The 23,348-nt window shown below is 58.3% G+C and overlaps 1 protein-coding gene across 4 annotated transcripts; it reads right to left on the bottom strand.

Moving 5' to 3' along the window:
- Positions 1-370: 370 nt before the first annotated feature.
- Positions 371-23,047, bottom strand: PHKA1 (phosphorylase kinase regulatory subunit alpha 1). Of its 4 annotated transcripts, none has more exons than XM_082323611.1 (33): positions 22,920-23,047; positions 22,589-22,747; positions 21,998-22,045; positions 21,276-21,444; positions 20,830-20,912; positions 20,541-20,621; positions 20,004-20,102; positions 19,743-19,889; positions 19,369-19,422; positions 17,624-17,746; positions 17,412-17,507; positions 16,615-16,722; positions 16,332-16,410; positions 15,744-15,878; positions 14,533-14,642; positions 13,725-13,869; positions 12,725-12,803; positions 12,131-12,306; positions 10,033-10,209; positions 9,525-9,619; positions 9,192-9,331; positions 8,887-9,043; positions 8,640-8,719; positions 8,361-8,439; positions 8,145-8,274; positions 7,664-7,765; positions 7,134-7,249; positions 6,750-6,788; positions 5,597-5,641; positions 5,180-5,350; positions 4,608-4,661; positions 4,267-4,467; positions 371-3,998 (listed from the first exon to the last, which is right to left on the bottom strand). In XM_082323611.1, exons 1-33 carry the CDS (start codon positions 22,995-22,997, stop codon positions 3,825-3,827), a joined length of 3,729 nt encoding a protein of 1,242 aa, XP_082179737.1. In that variant the 5' UTR covers positions 22,998-23,047; the 3' UTR covers positions 371-3,824. The 4 variants fall into 4 exon arrangements, with proteins under 4 accessions (XP_082179737.1, XP_082179738.1, XP_082179739.1 ...); XM_082323612.1 differs by having other exon boundaries at positions 12,227-12,306; XM_082323613.1 differs by lacking the exon at positions 371-3,998 and having other exon boundaries at positions 4,348-4,467; positions 5,180-5,379.
- Between the last annotated feature and the right edge of the window lie 301 nt (positions 23,048-23,348).

Genomic DNA, 23,348 nt, shown 5'->3' with positions numbered 1-23,348 from the left:
AAGCTATGACCTCGTTGCCATTACTGAAACTTGGTGGGACGAATCCCATGCCTGGAGGGTGGCTATCGATGGCAACCAGCTGTTCAGAAAGGACAGGCAAGGAAGGAGGGGCAGAGGCGTTGCCCTCTACATCAAGAAAGGGATAGAGCGTGAAGAGCTGTCTCTGAAGAACAGCCACAAGCAGGATGAAAGCTTATGGGTAGGAATCAAGAGACCGAGGCAACAAAGGGAACCTTGTGGCTGGTGTTTACTACAGACCACCCGATGGAGCGGAGCCTATTGACGAAGCCTTCGTACTCCAGCAACAGGAGGCATTGTGCTCACAGGCTCTCAACCTGCTGGGAGGCTTCAACCACCCCAACATCTGCTGGAAAAGTAGCACAGTAAGCTACAGGCAATCCAGGAGACTCCTGGAATGCATTGAGAATAACTTCTTAAGCCAGGTAATAGATAGCCCTACCAGAGGGGATGCGATACTGGACCTGTTGGTCACCAATGCAAGTGAGCTAATCGGTGACATCAAGATTGGAGGCAGCCTGGGTTGCAGTGATCATGCACTGGTGGAGTTCACAGTCCTGAGGGATATGGGTCAGGTGAAGAGTAAAGTTAGGATCCTGAATTTTAGGAAAGCAAACTTGCAGGTGTTCAAGGAGTTAGTCAATAGGACCCCCTGGGAAACTGCCCTGAGGGATAAGGGGGCAGAACAGAGCTGGCAGATCTTTAAGGACACTTTCCATAGAGCACAAGAGCTCTCGATCCCCAGGTGTAAGAAACCAGGAAAGGAAGGCAAGAGACCAGCATGGCTGAGTCAAGACCTGCTGGTCAAACTAAAGAGCAAGAAGGAAATGCACAGGCAGTGGAAGCAGGAAAGAGTATAGGGACACTGCCTGGTTGTGGGCAGGGGTTGTGGGATGGGGTCAGGAAGGCCAAGGCACAGCTGGAGCTGAACTTGGCAAGGGATGCAAAGAATAATAAGAAGGGCTTCTACAGGTATGTCAGCGAGAAAAGGAAGGTCAAAGAAAGTGTACGCCCCTGATGAGCAAGATGGGCAAACTGGTAACAACGGACGAGGAGAAGGCTGAGGTACTCAACAACTTTTTTGCTTCAGTCTTCACTGGCAACCTCTCTTCCCTCACCTCTCAAGTGGATGGACCACAAGGCAGGGAACTGGGGGAGCAAAGTCCCTTCTGCTGCAAGAGAAGCTCAGGTTTGAGACCACCTGAGGAACATGAACGTACGTAAGTCTATGGGATCTGAGTTCCAAGGGAACTGGCTGCTGTAGTTGCCAAGCCACTCTCCATGATATTTGAAAAGTCACGGCAGTCAGGTGAAGACCCTGGCAACTGGAAGAGGGGAAACATTGCACCCATTTTTTAAAAGGTTAGAAAGGAGGATGCCGGGAACTACTGACCTGTCAGCCTGACCTCTGTGCCTGGGAAGATCATGGAACAGATCCTCCTAGAAGCTATGCTAAGGCACATGGAGGACAGGGAGGCGATTGAACACAGCCAGCATGGCTTCACCAAGGGAAAGTCCTGCCTGGCCAAGCTAATGGCCTTCTATGATGGAGTGACTACATCAGTGGACAAGGGAAGAGCTACAGATGTCATCTATCTGGACTTCTGTAAGGCCTCTGACACGGTCCCCCACAACATCCTTCTCTCTGAATTGGGGAAAGATGGATTTGATGGATGGACTGTTTGGTGGATGAGAAATTGGCTGGATGGTCACATCCAGAGGGTAGTGGTCAACAGCTCAATGTCCAGATGGAGATCGGTGATAAGTGGTGTCCCTCAGGGGTCTGTATTTGGACCAGTACTGTTTAGTATCTTCATCAGTGACATAGACACTGGGATCAAGTGCACCCTCAGCAAATTTGCAGATGACCCCAAGCTTAGTGGTGCAGCTGAGATGCTTGAGGGAAGGGATGCCATCCAGGGGGACCCTGACACGCTCGAGAAGTAGGCCCATGTGAACGTCATGAGGTTCAACAAGGCCAAGAGCAGGGTCCTGCACCTGGGTTGGGGCAACCCCCGGTATCAATACAGGCTGGGGGATGAAGGCTGCAGAGAAGGACTTGGGGGTACTGGTGGATGAAAAGCTGGCCATACGCTGACAATGTGCGTTTGCAGCCCAGCCAGCCAGCCGTGTCCCGGGTTCATCACCCACAGCGTGGCCAGCGGGTGTAGGGAGGGGATTCTGCCCCTCTGCTCTGCTCTGGTGAGACCCCCCAGAGCCCTGCGTCCAGCTCTGGGATCCCCAGCACAAGGAGGACATGGACCTGTTGGAGCGGGGCCAGAGGAGGCCACGGAAATGGTCTGGGGGCTGGAACCCCTCTGCTAGGAAGAAAGGCTGAGAGAGATGGGGTTGTTCAGCCTGGAGAAACAAAGGCTCCGAGGAGACTTTATTGCAGCCTTTCAATACTTAAGGGGGGCTTATAAGAAAGATGGGGACAACCGTTTTAGCAGGGCCTGTTGCAATAGGACAAGGGGTAATGGTTTTAAACTGAAAGAGGGGAGATTTAGACTAGATACATGGAAGATGTGTTTTTTGATGAGGGTGGTGAAACACTGGCACAGGTTGCCCAGAGAGGTGGTAGATGCCCCAACCCTGGAAACATTCAAGGTCAGGCTGGAGGGGGCCCTGAGCAACCTCATTTAGTTGAAGATGTCCCTGCTCATTGCAGAGAGGTTGGACTAGATGACCTTTAAAAGGTCCCTTCCAACCCAAACTATTCTATGATTCTATAACCCCAGTCCCCCCACCACTCTGTGGTGTGTGCACGCCTGATCCCCATCAGTCCAACCACATTATCCTACGTGGGGTTTGACCTGCAGGATTAGAGCAGAGCTGGGACCCACCCTAAAGCCACCACCCCTCTCCAGTGCAAGGCTGTGGGAGCTGGGGCAGAGGCCAGAGCTGAGCATTAAGAGCACATCTGTGATGGCACAGCTAATGCCAAGCCAAGCAGCCAGCTCAGAGCTGCTTCACAGGACATGTATGAACTCGGGAACCCATGACTTAGCCATTAGCAACGCTGCCAGGGACAGAGCAGACGGCACAGAGGGGCTGCCACCGGCATCCCCAAGCCAGCCAGAAGCCCTGTCCTCACAGCTTGCAAGTAACAGGGATCTGTTACCGCCTTGGGATGCTCCTGGCTCCCACAGCCTCCCCAGCTCTGCACACAGGACCCCTGAGGGGGGCATGATGGGCTGCCTACTTCCACACAACACAGCTGCGGCTGGCTTGGACTGCTGTGATTTTGGGTGTGCTGGGAGAGAGGCTCAGGCAGCATCCCCTATTCCTCTAACAAAGCTTTTCCATGAGCAGCAGGAAGAGCAAGAGCTCCAGCCTACACTAGTATAAACCCTGCAAATTGGAATAAAAAGCAGCACAGAACAGGTTAAAAAACCTCAGATCTGCTGGAGGCAGGGAGAACATGAGCTGGCCAGGGAGCATGCTGCAGTGCCAAGCACACACGCCTGGTGAGGGCAGCCCTTTCCATCTCCCTCAAACCAGGCCCCTCTGGGCGTGATGGCCCAGGAGGAGCTGTGCAGGCAGACACTTCTAACACAAGCAGCCTTCAAAGCTCAGCCTTTCCCTGCCAGCCCTTGCTTCCCAGGCTGCACGCAGGCACAGGTCAGCTTAGCATGCGTGCATCCTGCGGAGCTCCTCGGGAGAGCCACTCACCCACCGAGAGGCCAGGACTGGGAGGAGAGATGGCCACGCAGGTTGCCTGCAAACTAGCCTAATGCCCATCTTTAAATGGTGTATGAAATAACCCTCCTGTGGCATCTGCAACCCGGGGAGAGGAGCTGCGAGAGCTACTGCATGGAGCAGCCATCGGTGGGCAGGAAGTCGTACACGTACATGGCCGCTGACTTGGACAGGTAGGTCATGGTGCCAAACCGACCGCTCGGTGCGCTGTCGTACAGCAGGCTGCAGATGCCCGTCGTGGGATCCCTTTCCAGCATGTGGTCGTCAGCGCCCAGGGCTTTCTGGATTTTGGACAGGGAATGAGAAAGGCAGCATTAGGAATAAGGGCAGCACCCTCACCAGCTTCCACCCAAGCATCCTCCGTTGCACTCGCAGTGTGACACATCGATGGCGAGCAGCGGGAGGAGGACACTACGTCTTTGCTGTGCCCCATCAACACAGTGGGGACAGGCAGGATCCTCCAGGTGGGTGAACCCTGTGTAGCTGTGGGGAACACAGCCAGCAGCCCTGGGTGCAGGCTGTGGCCCCTGCGTGAGGCCTCGCCCCTACCTGCTCCTCATAGAAGAGGTCGTTGGCCATCTGCAAGATCTTTTCTACAGCTATGATGCCGCCGATGGTGTGCACCTCCATGTCCACCAGCATGGTGAGCACTAAGATAGCCTCCACCAGCAGCTGCCTGTACTCTGGCTGGGGCACACGGTTGAGGACCGACTCCACATGCACTGCAAACTTAATTTCCCCTGGGGTCATCTGCAAGGAAGGAGAAAGAAATGCACCTAGAGCACCGTACCGCCAGCACAAGTCCTGAGCTATGCTGGGTACTCGCCCAGGGCAACCCAGCACCCAACACCAACCCACCTGCCCTGTTCCCCCTTCACATAACCTCCTACCTCTCTGGTTGTTGAAGAGGGGAGAACAGAGCCCTCCACGGAGAGGCCATGGCACTGCAGAACAAGAAGGAGAGACTACGGCTATGGCCTGGAGAAGCACTGTGCTAAGACATGTAGGCCCAGCCCACCAATTCGCTCCCACTTGAACATTGGTGCTTGCTGCCCACACACCCCAGTTCCACCTCCTGACTCTTTGCACAGCATCATTCCTTTCCCATCAGTTCAGCATCAGCTGAAGCCCCCCTGCACACAGCACAGGGCTCTGCTCCCTGGCTTAGCATGCCGAGGATGAGTTCCAGCCCTGCCCCTGCCTGGCAAATGTGTAAAGCACCTGAGCAGACCTGGCCCCCCTCTGCAAGGGTCAGCACAGTATGAGGTGGGTCCTGCGTGCCTACAAGGCAGCTCCAGCTCTTCCCCAGCTTTCTAAGGCCAGCTGCAGGCCTTGTCCATGAAGCATGTATCTACATAACATCATGGACCAGCCCCAGGTGCTTAAGTCCCCCTGGCAAGGCCAGCGCCTGGGACCACAGGCTCACAAACATGGAGGGGAGCCAGCCAGATGTCCAGCTCACCTTCTGCAGGACCTTCCAGACCTTCTGGTAGAAGCCCACAGGGACACGGTTGAGGGCCCCATCCAGCCGCCGTCTCCGCTGCCACTGGCCCTGACGGCTGTCCTTACTGCCCTGGTCTTCCAGCATGCTTGAAAAGGAGCCCTTGCCCAGCAGCTCCGAGTGCCCAGCGGACTGGGCAGACAAAACAAGGACCAAAAAGACTGCTGCAAAGTTAAATACCCCACAAGAACGCAGCCCGCTGCTGCCCAAAAGCTTGTGCTGACCCAGCCTGGTTCCCAGGGCAGAGCTACCACCCCCGGCCCCCAGCAAAGCCCACCCTGCAGCCCCGGCTCCCTACAGCACCCCCCAGAGCACAGCCCCCTTCTGCAGCCATGAACAGGACAGACCCCATGTGTGCAGCCAACAAACGCAGGTTACCAGAGAGGACTTCAGGTCGGTGTCCCCGGACTGCAAGCCGAGGGGCTGAAGGAGAAAGGGAGAGACAAAAATCAGACTGTGCTGGAGCAGGGCAGCCATCACAGCAAGCAGAGCAGCAGGAGCACGGACCAAGCTCAGGTCACGGGGCAGTTACCCCTGGGGCTGCAGTTAGCTGGAGACCGAGAGGTAGTTTCAAAAGGCAAGCTGCAGAAAATCTCATGTTAGCATCAGAGGGGAAGGACTGTGCCAGGGCATGGAGCGGCTGCGGGGCCCCCACACGCCGGTGCTGTGGCAGCAGCGGGCTCATGCTGGCCAGAACGCAGGAGCAGGGCTGCTACTGCTCTGTTGGCTGCTGGCACAGGCAGGGATTTAGTCTCAGGCAGACTGGAGGGCCAGCAGCAAGGTCACTGCCTGTGGACGACCCTCCTTGCCACATACATGGTCCCTCTGTGATGCCAGGTTTCACACTGCAGCAGGTTGGCCATAAACCTGCTGCGTCAGCCTGGTCCCCACAGGTCCTGTCTCTTTGAGGACGGGACCCTTCCTAGAGTTCACGACTCCTGGACACACACCAGGCACCGAAGGAGGTCCTTGTCATTTGTAGCTGGGCAGGAGCCTCTTCCCCCAGAGAAGAAATAGCTAGGGAGGCTACAGGCAGGATCTAGCGATCACCAGTGAACTGCCTGGCAGGGCCACTGCTGGTCACAGCACTGGAAACATCATGCCATCCTGCTCAGCAAGTTTTTGTGGGTATAATGGGATCTGTTCGGCCATAGCAGCTATGGAGCACAGCTCCCAGCTGGTTGTAATGCCAATACACCCATGGCTTAGAGAAGCCTTCCTCCCTGCCAGTCCAAATGTGTCTGGTCCCACTCAAAGGGGAGCTTCCCGAAGGTTGTGGGGCAGTGCCAGCTCTGGGCCCCCACAGCATGTTAAGCCATGCCGACCTCTTCCCAGGGAGCCAGCCTCCTTGCCCTGTCCTGAACAGAGCAACCCTGAGCCTGCTGAGAGGGGAAGCCAGCTCATTGCTGCAGCAGCTTGCTCAGCGGATTTGTTTAGGAAAGCTCATTAACTCATGCACTCTCGGAAGCTGCCCTGGTGTGTGGTGTGAGGGATAAAAGCTGAGGCTGCAGGAGGACCAGGGTGGCTTCACCTTACTCCCAGTCAGAGACTGCCTACGTTTATCCAGTTGCTGCAAGAGAAGAAGGAAATGAAGTTTCTGCTGCTGGAAGAGGCTCACCAAGACACCAGCCACGCCTGGCACACCGCGTGGTCCTCCCCACCCCTGCACCTTCTCAAGCACCCCTGTGCTCCCCCTGTACTGCACTGCCAGAGCAGCCCCCACCCCCACTAACAGATTTACCCTATTCTTCCCCCACGGCAGGACTGGAGCCAAAAGGAGCTCCTGGAAGTAGCTGTAAGCTCTCTGAAGCCCAGGAGCGAGCTTCCCTCCTGCTCTCCCACCAATCCTGCCTGTCCTGTAGCTGCTTGTCATCCACAAAACCTGGCAGGAGCAGCCTGCACCACCTGCCCTCACCTGTTTGATCTCACTTTTCAGCTTGACGATGCCGGCACGCTCAGGCTTGGTGGCCCCAACAGCCCCCACCTCACAGATGGAGATAGCGGTGGTGAGTGACGAGTCGACTGATCGCACTGGAGGGGAAGAGAAGTCTAGAGTGGGTACCATGGCTCAGGGCATGGACGACCATCATTGCTGCTCAGGCACTGGTACCTCTGCACACCCTTGCCCTCTGTCCCAACCAGCACCAGAGATCCATGAGCACAGCACTGAACTGCTTCAATTCAGGCCTGACTGGGCCAAGTGTTGAACTAAGCAAAGCCCCAGAGGCCACAGGACTCAGGCTCAATCCCTGGAAATTGGCTCAGCACCACCCTGCTGAAGAGTACGGCTTCTCGCTGGACCACTGCAGTGCAGAAGCAGCTGTGTTGAACATGCAGGAGGACAGGGACGTCCCCCACAGGTGGGAACACCTGGAGCTGGCCATGCTCCACACCAGGACCCAGCTTTGCCCAGAGACAGTCTCACAACCCTGCTGAGAGACTCACCGCTCCTTTCTACCCCAAACTCCTTGCCAGAGAGGATGTGGTAGAGGAGGCTCTTCATGTCTGACGGGCTGAGATTCATCAGGTTCTCGGTGGCTTCTCCAGCTGGGGAGAACATAATTGGGATGTTGTACCCCATATCACAGCCCTCCTAGGACATTTCTACCCTGCACCCCATTCTGTTAGCAGGGGAAGCACTGGTACAGGAGCTCATTCTCCAAGGACGTGCACTAACTCCAGCTGTTGCCTACAACAGGGCCTCTTCCCCATGCCAGCCCAACGCATGCCTGAATAGAGACCACAGTGAAATCACCCGCCTGTGCTGCCCGAGAACAGTCCCAGCTGCAGACCCCAGCACTTTCATGCAGGGTCTTGTCCTGGCGCTGAGCTGCCCATTTTTAACAGCACTTCTCCTTCCTGGCTGACAGGGCCCCAAGCACCTCAGCACCCACCCCAGCCAGGGTGCCGTCCCCACTGCACGTACCTGAGCAGCGCAGGGAGTGCGCCAGCTCCGTTGCCATCACCTGGATGATGAGCCCTATGCGGATGCGGAACATCTCAGCGAAGAGTGCGGGCTGTGTACGTATGTACATGGCCAAGTACACCATGATCTCCTGGAGGGGAAGAGGCAGATCACCCCACTGCTGCTTGCCAGGGCAGACACCCAGCTGTGGGGTCCCCTGCCGCCCCAGCCCCTCACCTGGGTGAGGATGGACACACTGAGGTTCTTCTCGCTGGCTTCATCAATGAGGCGAACAAGCTCCTCATAGGGGATTGGGCTGGGGAGGGAATGAATTGCAGAGCAGGTGAGAGGCAGCAGAGCAAGCCCTGCATCCCTCCTGGTCTGTACAGCACAGAGAAGAGAGAAACCAGCTGGGGACAGCCACCCAGAGCCGCGCCTGCCCACGGACTCCAGAGCAGCGGGCTCACATCCAGCCCCAGCCCAGCACGCGTTGGGAAGGAGAGGTGCCACACTCACGCAGAGATAGTCTTCTCGCGTGGCTCCGGGGGCAGCCCCACCGTCAAGTGCTTCTGGTGAGACAGGAGGGCAGTGCAGGCCTGGAGACAGAAATGGTCACCCCGGGCGTCACCAACAGCTCAGGGTTTGCGGCCTCAGCACAAGGCAGAGGGAGACAAAGCTGATGCAGCCACAGTTAGCTGGCCCACTCTGCTGCCTCCTCCCCCACGGACCTCAGCCTGCTAGAGGCCGGCTGCATCGTTGTTACCTCGTCCAGAGCTTCCACCTTCTTCTTGAGGATGCCAGAGATGTAGCGGATCAGGGCCCACTGGCGTGTGTTCCCCACCCGCACGTACAGCTCAGTGAGAAGCTCCTTGACAGTGGGGCCAGGCTCACTATCAAGCCCCGTGTGCCACTCGGGCCCCCTGCAGCAAAGGAGATGCTGGGTTATAGCCAGCAATTTGCCCTGCAGCAGTTCCCTGGCAGCTCCCAGGCTTTGCGGGTTGGGATGCACGCACGGCTGCGCCGTCTCTCTCTGCTCAGTGAGCCAGCAGGACTTGGAGCCCATCGTACTTGAGTATGTGGAGCATGTAGAGGATGTCCGCTTGCTCCTGCAGCGTGGGGCAGATGCGCAGCTGGTCCACCAGTGCCTTGCAGTCCACGTTGCCATCCTCATCACGGGGCAGGTTCATCTCTGCGTGGAGTGCGTGGCTCTGGGGGAAGGAAGACCCATGCTCCTGGTTACCACCACCAGCACCCTGCACCAAGTGCGGTCTGGTTACGGATCCAAGGCCATTCTCCCATGGATATTCACCCTCACCGAACACCAAGCCTTCCCCGTGCAGCCCCGCAACCATGGCTCCAGCTGAAAGGATGCTCGGCCAGCCTGGGAGGGACAGGGCTCACCTTGCCATCCACTTCATGCTGGTGGGGTGAACTCAGCAGCTTGACCGACTGCTGGGATGCCTGGAAGATCTTGCTGGGGACATACAGCCCAACATCTAAAAGAAAGCCAAGGTTGGTGCAGACACTTTTCAACCCCAACCACCACTGCTGTGCCCCAAACCACCCAACATCTGACACTCTGCTCCCCCAGCAGCCCCTACAGAGAAGTTGGATGTGGGAGAAGCAGCCCCTGCCCACCCAGTTAGAGGAAAGTCACGGGGAGCTGCCATCACTTATTGTTCAGCAGTTTCCATGAGGACTGCACAGACACCAACTCCAAGATACTCCATGGCCAGGACTAACACAATGGACGTAATGTGTCTTTGCCCAGGCAAAGCCTGGGTTGGTCTGCAGCCCACGGCACACTCCCCTGGGGCCCCCAGCATCACACAGCTGGGAAAGCTCCCGAACCACCTGAGCCTCACCCCTGGGCTTGAGCAAAGGTGCTGAGGGTGCTGGAGTTACTCACTCTGGACATGAAGGTCCTTGGCCTTGGATGCCAGGGACATGAGGTCGCGGGTGGTGTGGACAGCAGCCCGGAAGCGGCTCAGCCCTCCCCGCTGGGCGGTGGGAGGGAGGTTCGACTGGGGAACCGTGCGCTGCAGCAGGTGGTCCAAGTACTGAGCAACCTCATCGTACGTGTCCGCTAGAAGGGGAGGCAGAAGGGGGGGGGGGTGTCAGCCGCTTTGCGCCGGGGCACCTCCAGACCCCAGAGAGCTCCCCAGCTGTGCCTCAGCGAGGGCGAAGCTTTGCTGGCTGCACAAAGTGATAACGTGGGGCTAGTGCCGGCAGCCAGATGGACAGATGGAGAGTGCCAGCAGCCAGGCTCACAAAGCACAGCAGCCGTGGCACCCCTGTTCCTGCACTACTCTGCTGCCTGGGACACTGGCTGCCAGCTGGGGCCAAACTAGGACTCCCTCTGAGTCCGACCTGGATGCAGCGTGTGTCTGGTCCAAACCTGTGCAAGGACAGCAGAGTCTGCTCAAACCCCACGGTGAAACCCTCGCGCTCTGTCCCTCTGGGGAAGAAGGGGAGGCACAGCCAGGGGCAGCCTGTCCAAGCAGAGACCACTTAGGAGCACCCCAGCACAGCAAGGGCCTCATCCAAGCAGGACTCCAGCACGGTAGCAAGGCAGGGTGGGTTTTGCAACAGTTATTTCTAATTAGAAATTTCTAATTCTAGTTATTTCTAATTAGGAGTTAGAGGAGGAGTTAGAGCTCCTGCCTTGCTCTTTGCCCAGCCTCCGGCAGCTCCCATTGCTCCCAACACCACATCAGGAGTGCCAGAGCCACAACTCGCTAACTGTGGCATGGAGGAGAGATAACAGGAGATAACAGCACTGCCCAGCAGTGAGGGGGATGCCCCATGCCAAGGCAATGCAATACAACACAGAGCTGTCGATGCCCTTCCAGCCAGTGGGCCAGGGCAAAGCCTTGCTGCTCTCCAGCTGGCAGACAAGCTGCCCCAGGAGGTGAGCTGCAGACTGCATCCGAGGCCGACAGCACAGCATCCCCTTTCCACATCTGATGGGGATGCCTCATGCCAGCAGCTGAAGGCTCGGCTGGAGGAGTCCCCCAGACATCAGGCCTGAGAACATCATCCTGCCTGCCTGCAGCATCTGACCATAGGAAGAACTTAAAATTAAGCATCTTCTAGCTGCTGGAGAGAGGCCAGGCAGGCCCTGTCTCCCATTGGGGCTGGGGGGAAGCAGACACCTTGGAGAAGCCCGGGTGCAGCCTGCAGACTGCAGGCAAAGCGAGAGGAGGGCAAGAGAAGTAAGTATTCAGAGTCACAGCAGTGCAAACATTGGCTACAGGAGCAGCAGAGGCAGAGCAGACTGATGGGAAGGCTGGGAAGATGACCAACACTAGATCACGCAGGCGGAGGACGTACCCAAGGCCTTCTTGCAAGGGGAGCAGTAAAACTTGCACCCCACCATGGTCTCAGGACAAGGTGGGTCCATCATGCTGCCATGGGCCAAGGCCCTCTCAGGCACCCTATCCACAGCAGCAAGGCCTCAGTTTGGCACCCCATGGAGCACTCTGCCCAGGGAGGGTCAAAGGCTTCGGGGAAACAACACTCAGAGATCGCTTGGGGACATGGTGGCTCTTCCCCACCATCTCAGGCACTGTACCATCACTTTCTGCACCGTCACTTGTTCACCAAAGATCCTCAGCCAAATCTCCCGAGCAGAGGCAGGTTGCTGAGCCTTCATCTCTTCCCCTCGCAACAACCTACAAAGGTTGGAGCAGCTCGTTCCAGAGCATCCTCTGTGCTCTCCATGGCCACGTCCACCAGCCTCAGCCCCGTCTGGCTGGGAAACCCCTCTGGTGAGTGGGCTACAACAGCTGCATCAGTTCACCCAGTCCCACCCCACTGGTGTCACCATGAGTGTCACTCAGGCAAGGTTAATTGATGGAGGGTCAGATGGGAACAGAAACATGGTGAGAACCCAAGTGTATGAAGAACACAGTGTCGGACACTGGCACGCAGGTTGGGTGTTATGGGTTTATGGGTGAGTTTGATATTTGGCACGCCACAGCAGCGACTGGCCTGTTCCCCCTTACCATCCTCTGCTATCTGCAAGCCATGCAGCCACTCCTCGGCGTCTAGCTCCTCAAAGCTGTCAATGCTGAACTTGTAACTCTTGGCAAAGACCTTACCCTCTGGCCCAGGGTCCATAAAGCTGAGGTGCGTTCGGCATGACGTTGTCAGGAACTCCGACAACTTACCCGTCTGGATCCTGGGCGAGAGGAGGGGAGGTCACACAGAGAGGAAGGGAGAGGCAATACCCTTGGCTTTGCCTCCTGGATCCAGGGCAGGCCCTTTGGCAGGGAGAGACGCACTCGCCCAGGAGAGTACACACGCCCCAGTGCTTGCTTTAGCTGCCTGCAACTCCTCCAGTCACAGGTGGGCATGGAAGGCCTGTCCAAAAGCTATTAGAGGGATCCTGCAGCCATGGGTTTAATGGCATGTCCTCCCTTGCATCTCCTCTGTTGGGATTGTAGCCCCAGGTGCACTTACAGCCTAGCACACCCCAATGTATCCTCCACAGCTTGTTCCCCAGCAGCTGATGCTCAGACCCAGCAGGTACCCTCATAGCCAGGCTCTCGGAGGCCACCAGCCCTCTCCGCTCCTGCACCCCAGGAAGCTGTGCTCACCTTGCGCCACCGAAATACCCGTCCTGCAGCTTCCGCAGTGTTGCCAGCACCGTGGGGTGCACGCTGCTGCCGGTTTCATCTGTTGGGGACAGAGACACAGTCAGGCTCTCCTGCTCAAACAGGCATTCAGACACGCAACACGCCACGGCATCGGCCAGACCCTTGCTTTGGGGTGTACAGACAGGCTGTGGCACCAAAAGCACCACCCAGAAAGAGAAATTCAGGACTGTCCAGGCTGGATTCCAGCAAAGCCAGGCCAAGACGCACTCCAGGCTCCTGAGACTTCACCTTGGGCTGAAGCCGACAGTAACAGACAGCAGCACCCAAACAGCCCCCTGCTCTGTCCCTGGCTTTCACATGAGGCAGCGGAGGGGGTGCTGCTGTCGGGAGCAGAAGACACCACAGCAAAGGGCATGCTCAAGACATTAAGGGGATTTCAAGTACATAAGGAGAGCCAAAAAGGCCTGAAAGCAAAACAGAGTCCCTTCCCTGCACCAGGCTCATGGGGAAGCTGTGAGCTGCTTCAGAGAAGCCAGTTTTGCTCTGCACCACTGCACAGTTCTCTGCTCCTTCTGGTTTGCTCTTTTCCCCTCCCTATCGTCTAGGAAAGCCTTTAGCAGCGAAGAGTTGAGTGAAGAGTTAAGATGCAGGAAGAGCCCCAAGAACACTTTTACAGGAGGATTATTTTTTAAGTCTTGCTCCCAAAAGGCCTCTCAACAAGCCTAGCTGCCCAGAGACTGAATACCTCCATGCCAGCAAACATCCCTTGAGCTGCAGGCACTCATGCTTGGCAGGCAGCCACACTAGCTGCCAGGACAGCTGCCAACTCAGTGTGGCTCCCCTGAGCGGTAAGCTCTTTACAGGACGCTACTGGTTGTTCCAGCCCCACCACGTCCCCGTTACTGAGACGGTCCCACATCTGCCCTCCCCCTTCCTCCTGTAGAGGCTGCTTCCCAGGGCTGCTCTAGCTAAATGCCTTGTGAGGCTGGAGGATCCATACCGAGCATGGTGTGGGAGATGGGGAAAGTGATGGTTGGCTGCCCAGTCATCCTCCAACGGCTGCAGAGGTATGAGAGGTCCGTCCTCAGCATCTCCACAATCATCTTGTTGTCGAGAGCCAAGTAGAACTGCTGCTGGTCTATGAACTGTGAGGAGAGCAGAAGATGTGAGCGGCCCTTCCCGTAGCCGCCAGGTCCCTCTGGTGCCACCCACATCTGCCCACAGGCACTCAGCCAGGCCAGCCACACAGTGCATGCAGGGGAGATGCTCCTTTGCACCGACAGCTCATCCCACCTTACCTCATATGTGCCAGTACAGTCTAGCAAGGAACCCTCAACCCCCAGGGCAGCTACTGGTCACCAACAACTACAAGGCGATAACACTACAGCTCAGCAGCAGCATCACCCAGGCCCCACACATCTGGTCCATGCTGTGCCTATCCAAAGCAAATACGCACTTCCCACAGCACCAGGCTTGCAACCCTTCTCGTCCCCACACCATGCTGGACAGGGGGATCCCCGTCCTGCCATCAGCCTCCTCCTGGTGTCCTTGTCAGGGCGAGCAAAGAGATTTTCACCCAACACGGATCATTAGAAGGCTGAAACCATCTCCTCCCAGCACGCACACAGCCAGGACCACCAACTCTGTTACTTCATGCCACAGAGCTGGGGCTGCTCCACCCTCCCAGGCTGTTCAGAGGGTGTTGGGCCACCCCTGAGAATAACTCAAGTGCTCAGCCAGTGGAGAAACCTCCTGCCCAGTTCCAGATTGCATGACAGCTGGGAATGAGACAATGCAATGCCACCCACCTGCGGGGTAAAGGTAAAGATGTTCTTCCTGATGTTGTAGAGCTTAGAGGTCCCAAGGACGCCCATGTGCCGGTACGGCCGTCCCGTCAGGCACATCTGCTTGTTGCGGCCTAGTGGGGTAGGAGGAGGAGGTTCTAATGCAAGCCTCCTCACAAAAGGGGATGCAGCAGCAGAGACAGGCTCCTGTGCTACCAGCCAGCAGGAAAAGGCTGGTTTGTGGCTGGGGTACCCCAGGACCCTGTGTCAAGCTGGCACAGCTCTAACGGACAGTGATACTCTGTCCCGCAGCCCTGCCTAGGGGGCTAGAGACACCCAGGCCCTCCCCAGGGACTCTTGCTGAAACAGGAACATACAGCCCATCCTGACCTCCGCAACATGCCACACACATACATCCAGGTCTTTGGGGATGTCAGAAGATGGGGCAGGGCCAGGGGTTCCCCTCTGCACAGGGCTGGCCTCCCAAAGCTGACAGCTCTATCAGCGTTCCCATTGCTCCTGGATTACTCCCAGAGCCCAGGACGGTGCAGCAGCAGCATCGCCCCTTGGTCACATCAGCCCTGGCAGCTGCCAGGCTGCTCCCCTGCCCCCTTTGCCCATGTCACACTTGGCCTTTTGGTGGCTTAAATTAGCCAGTGTGAGCAGCCTGTGGTGGATCGGGTTTCTGCTTTGGCCCAGGCTGGGTCTCCAGCTCCTGCACAAGCCCCATGCCCAGGGGGTTGCAGTGTCAGGGAATGAGTGTGCAGAACTCTGGAGTGCACTCTCCCCTCACACTCAGCGCTGCCAACCCCTCAACAACAGCCGTCCCGCCTGAGATACAAGCTCTCTCAGCCAGGGACTGGCAGGGGACCCTTCTCTGGGGTCTGGCTTGCCTCCCCCATTGAGATCTGGGTACAGGAACAAAAGCTGGCTCCTGCCCACACAAAGTCCATCCTATGTGGATCAGAGCCTCTGCCTGTGCCTAGGGCGACTGTGAAACTGCAGTGCCAAAGCTTTATCCCTTTCAGAATCACCCTGTAGAGCACTGCCTGCCACCCCAGTTCCCCTTGGGCAGGAGTAGCTTTACCAGGCCCAGGAATGGGTGGCAGAGCCCTCATCAGCCAGGCAGAGAGCAGCAGGGCAGGACATCAGCATCTATGAGCAGGAGTGCCAGGCGATGATGGGACAGACCCTTCTGCACCCGCTTTGCTGCCTGAGCAGGGAGCCCAGCTCACCCAGCCGGGCGTAGATGTGGCTGAGGATGCGAGCAGGCTGCACTCTGATGGGGTAGACATCTGCCACAGTCTCCACGTCGATGTCCTCCTTCCTCAGGATGGCCTTGATCCCCTCCGTCTCTGCCAGGATGCACACTGCGGAGGGAGGAGGACAGGCTCAGTGCGGCAGGGGCGCAAGGGTGTGTTAGCACTGTCCCCGGCCTGTGTGCACATATACAAGGTGGCACATTACGTAGAGGCAGCTGTCTGGGGTCCCTTTGGGAACCAGTTCCCAGTGCAGAGCTCTGCCTTGCTCTTCCTAACACTCTCTACACCCGAGCCTTCCCTGCTCAGCGGCAGGAGAACAGGACAGTTTTCAACCTCTCTGCAGAGGAGGCTGTAGCAGGTGATATTTCCCTGGGGCAACACAGGGTGGAGTGGAAGGACTTGCACACCATCTTATACCCACCTTGCCAGGGCTGAGATCTGGCTGCACTGGCAGCCACCCAGCAAGCAGAGCCACCCCAGAGCCACCCCCGTGAATTCCACGCAGGCAGAGTCCTCAGGTCTGCCAGGCACAGGGGTTTGGGACCGGTCCCTTTCGCTCACCTTGGACCACCACATCGGGCTTGGGGACAGTCGCAAACCGGCGGTTGAGGGGATCTATTTCACCAGGAGCCAGAAACCCCTGAGGAAAAAGAGGTATGAGGAGATGAACATTTCATGGGCAGGGTAGAACGGGTGATGCCTATGGACAACCCACCTTTAAGAGGTCCTGGAGGATGGAGGTGACAACTTTCCCCATGGTAGGTGGCTCAGGGTGACAGCATTTGCCCTTTCAGAGCTCAGAGTCTGGCCCCACAGCCCTCCCCATCACCAGGGGTGACCGTACCTCAGCCATCAGGCAGCCCAGGATGTAGAGGGACTGCCCCCACATGAGCGGCAGCTTGCCCATGGGTATCCTGTCCACAGTGTGGGGGTTCCTGTACTCCTCATCCACCTGGAAGACAAGCCAGGAGGTCAGAGAGAGATCCACAGACACAGGATGCTGAAGGAAGCATCATCATTGCATTTTGAAGTCCAGCAGTTTAAGGCTTAAAACTAGAGCCTACGAAAAGCATTTGCCACATAGCGAACATCCTGGCTACATTCCTCCCCTCTTCTCATGACTGCCCCAGGCACCCGCGTCAGGCAACAGATCAGCTGCTCAGACCGCGTTTGGGTTCCCAACGCGGGCCATCCCACGGGAACAACTGATATGCTCCAGGAGCACCGGGGTAATGCTCTTGGATGGTGGCAGGGAGAGCATCTCTCCTGTACCACCTGGGCACCAGGAGGCTGTTGCTCTCAGCCCAGGCCCACCCAAAAACCCTCACCACTGAACGGGAGCTCAGCACAACCTCCTCAGCCCAGGTCTGCGTGTCCTGAGCTCTCACAGGACTCTGACTCCAGGCCAACAGACTGTCAGCAAAGCACCCTTGTATATGGGGGCAAGAAATGCTTTGGGGAAAAAAAGCAGTTTATTTATCCAACATGGTTTTATAACAGCTCCAAGCCACACTGTTTATACGTGGGGTTTCCATGCACTACATGTGCTGCTTTACTAACAATTTGGGTTAATAAGCAGTTAAAACCTAATTATCTGGTAATGAGACATTCTTACTCCCACTGTAGCTCAGGACCACTCACCTTATCCAATGGGACACTGTACAGCTCTGGCATCAGGTGCACCCCATTCTTCCCCTTGATGAGAACCCCCTCGAGGGCTTCCCGGTACTCCTGCACCTGAGGAGAGAGGAGAAGGGATCTGTCCCCAGTCATGGCTCCCTGCATCCCTCCCCCACACATCTCCCTTGCCAGGGACTTCTTTCCACCGGCCCAGCAGGTCCTGCCTCCCTTACCTGCTCCATGTTTCCACTGAAAATCCCATCAATGATCAAGTATGCCCAGAAGAGAGGCCACTCACACTCGATGTTCTCAAACAGCTTCAGCTCAGCAGGTTCGTAGTAGAGGCGGTTGGGGTCCTGCAGGGAGGGCGTGACAGCGAGGCAGGTGGTGGGTAGCAGGGTCCCCTCAAACTGACAGGGCTCCTACTCCCCCTGAGACCCCAGCCTCAAATGCCCTCCCAGTCCTCCTCTGTGGATGATGGCTGAGACAGAGCCGAAAAGCAGTTTCACCCCCAGGCTGTGTCCTTTCCACCAGACAACCCCTCCCAAGCTCCCTGCACTGATGCTGAACGGACTCACCCTTCCTGAGCAAAGGGAGCCTACCCAGTCCCCAGGAGAGCACCCCAGAGCCTTGTACAACAGCACGACATCCCCCTCACTGCACTGGGGACGCCTGCGTCCCCTTCGCCTTGCCTGCTCTGCCCCAGCCCCTCAGCGCCTGCCTCCTCCAGCATCACCAGGCTGGCCCAATCGCATGCAAGGGCTTGGGCTGGTCACGCAGGGCCAGAGAGCAGGGTCCCTCCTGCCATTTGGTGTGGCTGTGAGCCTGACACGAGGGAAGTGGTCAGGGAGGAGAGCTGCCTTCACCAAATCCTCCCACCCCAGATGTGCGTGGGGTAGTGCCCCAAGGGACTGATGCTTGACCCTCCCTGCTAACTGCTTTAACTCTGCTACAGAGCAGTGAGAAGCTAGCCTTAGCAGACTGTCAGGCAGAGAGGACAGCAGGGACAGAGGGAGCAATGTTTTCTATAGCACCTGCACACTGGCCACAAGCTCGCAAACTCCCATTTGACTCCAGCCAGCTGCAGTGCCTCTGCAGGCAATGCTGCCCTTCCCATGCCTTGCAGATCCCCAGAAGTAATCTGCGGCTTTGCACGCAGGCAAAGCTCGTGAGCACTGGGAAAGTCAGACTGGAGACGCTGCTGCTCTTCTCTGGCTCTAGAGAGACGCAGCCACACACGCTGCCTATTATGGTCAGGTCTGAAGAGGCACAGCAGAAGAGAAGCATTTAGAGGCACTCATACCCAAAGGAGCCCCACCAGGTTATGGGCCCAATAGCCAGTGATGATTTAAGAGCCTCGAAGTACCATTTCCTGGTTCTGTGGTTATCAAATGCGACTGTTGCTTATAAAATTTTCCTGTTTTCCGTCCCCAGAGCAGCAGAAGAAAGTCTCCGCTCGCTCTGCTGGGAGCCAAGTGTGGCAGTACACAAGCTGCCTGCTGTCCCGGAAAGGCAGAAGCAGCTTTGTGACCTCCAGTGCCGCCGCAGAGCCAAGGCTGTCAGGAAGGAGCACTGCATGGTCACCTCCACAGGCCTCCAGACCTTGCTCAGTGCTTGTGCAGCCCTGGGAGAGCTGGGGAAAGAGCCCACCTCAGCAGGGCTCCTACACAGGGCAGTAGTCCCATCGTCCCCCAGCCTAAGAGATACACAACACCACCAGGTCCCAAGATGCAGGCAGCGCCAGGCTCTGCCCATCTGCTATGGGTGTGAGTGGGATGTACCACCTCTGCAATGGGCTCTGGTATTTTGGGAAGCCTTGCCCAAACCCATGACACTGCCTGGGGCTACTCAGGGCTCTCATCTTCCCAGTGCTCCCCACCACGGCCTTTGCACTGCACCTGGCAGGGCTGCAAACGCAATCCAGGGCAGCTGCTGCTTGGCACTCAAGTTCTGGCAGGTGGCAGGGCTGGGGAGTTACCTCTTTGGGGGTCCTGTATCCATCCCGGAGGAAACGGCAGCAGCCATAGCGCCCCTGGAAGGGAAGGAAAGAGGTGCTGAGCAGGAGGCACAGCGCAAGACACCTTGTACCTTCAATGCAGCAGCATGGGGGGGGGTCTCCTCCAGCCAACACCCCCTCACTTGCTCATCTAGTGCTCAGGCATCACGATCACAGCCTAGGGCCACAGCACACAGGACTGTTTCTTTGCACACCCCTGCCACAGGTCACGGAGACTGGGAGAGGACATGCCCCAGTACCCCCTCCCCGAGCATGTTTTTGGGGAGAAAAGGGCTACAACAGTTTGGACTGTAGCTGTCTCCCAGAAAGGGTGAGACAAGGGCAGAGCCGCTCACCTGCAGCTTCGTGATGATCTCTTGCTTGGTGATTTCCACCAGCTCGCTGTCCTCCACAGCAAACGCTGGGTAGGAGATGACAGAGAGGACGCTGGCATCCACCTCCTTGGATGTGGAGGCCCTGGGCAGCATCGAGTGGAGGATGGACTGGGTGAACGGGAAGGAGGGGTGGTTAGGTTGCCAGGCCAGGCATCGTTCACACCGCAACCCCAGCAGATCACAGTTCATGCTGCAATGGTGTAAAGCCCATGCAGGTCTCACCTGGCAGTGCTGCACCTCGTCCGACAGCACCCGTATCACTGACTGCGGGCCTCCCTTTGCTCCAAAGAGATCCAGCTCATCCAGTGCCTCCAGGGCAGCCTGCAAGCAGGGCGAGACCCAAAGCAGTGAGTCCTCCGTCACGCTGCTCATCTGTAAGAGCTCTCACCCTGTGCCAGCCCCTCTGTGTAATGCACTGCCCGAATTTAAACAAATTTAAACCCTGCTGGGGCTGCAGAGCACCCCTGGTCAGAATGTGAACACATCTTCAAAGCCACAGGTAGCCAGACACCAACAGTGCCCTAGACATTTCTGCCACACTCCCCAATTAATTTCTCACTCCCAGTTCAGGCAAAACTCCGGCAAGAGGGGCACGGTTTTATCCCAGCACACAAGAAGAAAGGTCTTCCTCCCCAGGAACCTATCACTGCATGGGGCATTGAGCCTCAATAGTTCAACAAGCCCAGCCTTCCCTGTAAAAAGGCAGCACAGGACCACCGGTGCTCCCTGGCACCCGCCCAGCACCTCTCCCCGGCTCACCTTGGCCATGCCGACAGAGCTAGCATTCAACTCGGTGATGCCCTGGTTCGTCTTGTCCCCACGCTCCCATATCCCGAAGTCCTGTGCAGAGGCAGCAGCACATTGGAGCAGGCATTGGTTCACAGCACACCCAGAAAGCTTTCAAATCCCACCCATCGGTGGTGCTCCCAGCAGGCGCTGTGGGACTCTGCCCACCAGAGCTCTGAAGGGACTCACAGCAGCCCCTAGACACCAGCCCACCACATGCACCCCCGGGGCACGCTCCCCTTCCCCAGCACGAGCTACCCACCGCGGTTTTGTAGGCTGCTTCAATGTAGAACACAAGGTTCTGGATAAAGTTAACTTCATCCAGGCTGTGAATTATGTGGAGGCCTGAAGGAGGGGGAGGAATTCAGATTAGTCACCCCAAGCCCACAGGCATCCCCAGGAAGGGGCTGCAGTAATCCAAGCCAGACCCCTCCTCCTCACTGCACGCCTGCCCTGCAGGAGCCACATCCTGGCTGGCTCCTGTCCCCACTATGGCAGCTCTGGGGCTTCAGGTAAACAGGGGCTCTTAGAGAGACAGAGATCAAGGGGCCCAAATCTACCTCAGGTGCTGTGGGCGTAAGAAAACGGTGAGGTTGGGAAGCTGTTGCAGCAGCCTGGCACCCAGGAAGCTGCACCCAAACTGAGAACGTGGAGAGCCCTGGAGATCAGCATGGTCAAAGCAGAAATGGCATCCGCCAAGAGCATCACCTGAGGCCGTCATTTGCGCCAGCATGAGCAGGTAGAGGGAGGTGGCATCCATCTGTAGGTGACCCCACTCATGGTCCCCCACCACAGTGGCACAGGTGTGGGTGTTGTACTTGGCATGCAGGCAGTCCTTGGTGCTCTGGCTGTACTTGAACGCCTCCACCTTGTCCACCTTGAGAAGGGCAAGGAGATGCAAGGGTTCATCAAACTCTGTCTCCAGAGAGGTCTGGCAGCCCCAGAGCCAAGGGCTGCCCTATGCTGTCAGCCCAGCATGTGGAGCCACGCCTGGCAGGGCAGAAATCCTACGGCCCCCAGGCTGAGCCCCTCCACGAGCCAAGGCAGTGAATGCAGGCTCACGTGCCACCCTAGCACAGGGCTGCAGCTGTGGAGGGCCCACAGCCACAGTTGCACTGTGTAGAGAGAAAAGGGCCACCCCAAATGCCCTCAGGGAGAAAAGCTGCAAAGTCCCAGCACCAACCAGGCCACAAGAGAGGGAGCAGCTGGCAAAGGCTCCACTGGCCACCAGCCTGCAGCACGGGGACTTCCATCACACCAGGGACAGATGCCAAGTCAGAGCTTATTTCAAGACTTGCGGGAAGGGGGCCTTCCCTCTGCTTGTCAGGGAAGGCTGGGGAGAGCCAACACAGCTAGGACCAACAGTCTTTGTGGCAGAGCTGGGCTTTGAGGAGACCACTTGACGCTCAGAGGCGCTCCCCAGCCCCTACCTGTCTCATCATGCACTGGAGCAGCCCCCGCATCAGCTTCACCACACTCTGCAGGAAGAAGGAAAACAGCCTCGTTAATCCCCATGCAGCCAGGAGAAGCCCTGACTCAGGATCAGCTGGCCGCTGACCTTTGCAGGGCTCCGGCGTCTGTAACCGGAGCCCCTGCTCACATTTCCATGGCCCCTGCTCCCTAGGCAATAGCAGAGGGAAGCAAGATTTCTTGGCCTGTCAGCAAGGCCGAGCTACTGTGCTGTGCAGGGGGAGGGAGGGCACAGCTGCAGGACGCAGCTCCCCAGCCCCGGGGAGAAGGGCTGCGTCCCCAGATCACCACAGAGCCAGAGGGCTGGACCCTCGGCTGGGCTCCAGCGTGCTCTGGGAAGAGCAGGCTCTGGCATCCCTTCCTATTGCCCCCCGCGCCTGGGGACAGCCCCATCCCCGTTCTCACCGCACAGCCTCCCCTGTGGCCTTTCGGCCCCAGAGCTGGGCCGTGCCAAAAGCAAACCAGCCGGGAGGCGACAGCCGCCTCCCCAGTACCACTGGCCAGACTGGGATGGCCGGCACGGGCCTTCCCTCCCGCCGGCTCCCTCCTACCTGCTCCAGCTCGTAGGCCTTGGCCTTGTCCTCGTCGCGGTCGGCGTTCTTGCGGTAGGCCAGGCCCAGCCCCCAGACGGCCAGGATGCTGTAGACGTTGTCCCGCACCCAGGCATCCCGGTGGTCGGCGCTGGCGGGGAGCAGGCCCGTCACCGCGTCCTGCGGAGGGGACACACCGAGGGGCCGCGGCCCCCTTCCCAGTTAACCCCGCCTGAACCCGGCCTGCAGGGTCAGGCGGCGGCTCCCCAGGCCCAGGGGCTGGCGGGGCGCAACGGCGCCCCGGGGCCCGCGGTGAGGCGGTTCCCTCCCGCTCCCCGGGCAGGCCCCGCACCTGGTGCCGGAGGATGGTCTGCTGCACCAGGCGCCCGTAGCCGTCCAGCCGCACGCCCGAGTTGCTCCGGCTGCGCATGATGGCGGCGGCAGCGGCAGGACCGGGCGGGCGCGGCGGGCACCGGCACCGGGGGGGACCGCCCCGCCCCGCCCCGCCCCGGGTCCTGGCAGCGCCCCCGCCCCGCCCCGCCCCGCGGCGCCGCCCGCTCGCTGCCGCCCGCAGCGCTGCCCCGAGCACCGCGGCAGCTCCGCAGCGGCCTCCGCAGCGGCCTCCTCGCCCGCGCTTCCCGCGCTCCCCGCCGCCGGCGGCGGCCCCGACCCTCCGGGCGCTCACTACCGAGCGGGCAGGACCCGCACCCCTCGCGGGCCGGCGGGGCGGGGGCGGCGGGCGGCGCCCCCTGCCGGACGGAGGTCGCGCAGCGCTGCGGGC

This window comes from Platalea leucorodia (genome assembly GCF_965183815.1).
Source record: "Platalea leucorodia genome assembly, chromosome: 10".
Taxonomy (NCBI): domain Eukaryota; kingdom Metazoa; phylum Chordata; class Aves; order Pelecaniformes; family Threskiornithidae; genus Platalea; species Platalea leucorodia.
Note: the sequence above shows the minus strand (reverse complement) of the source record. Positions and strands in the feature narration are given on the sequence as shown.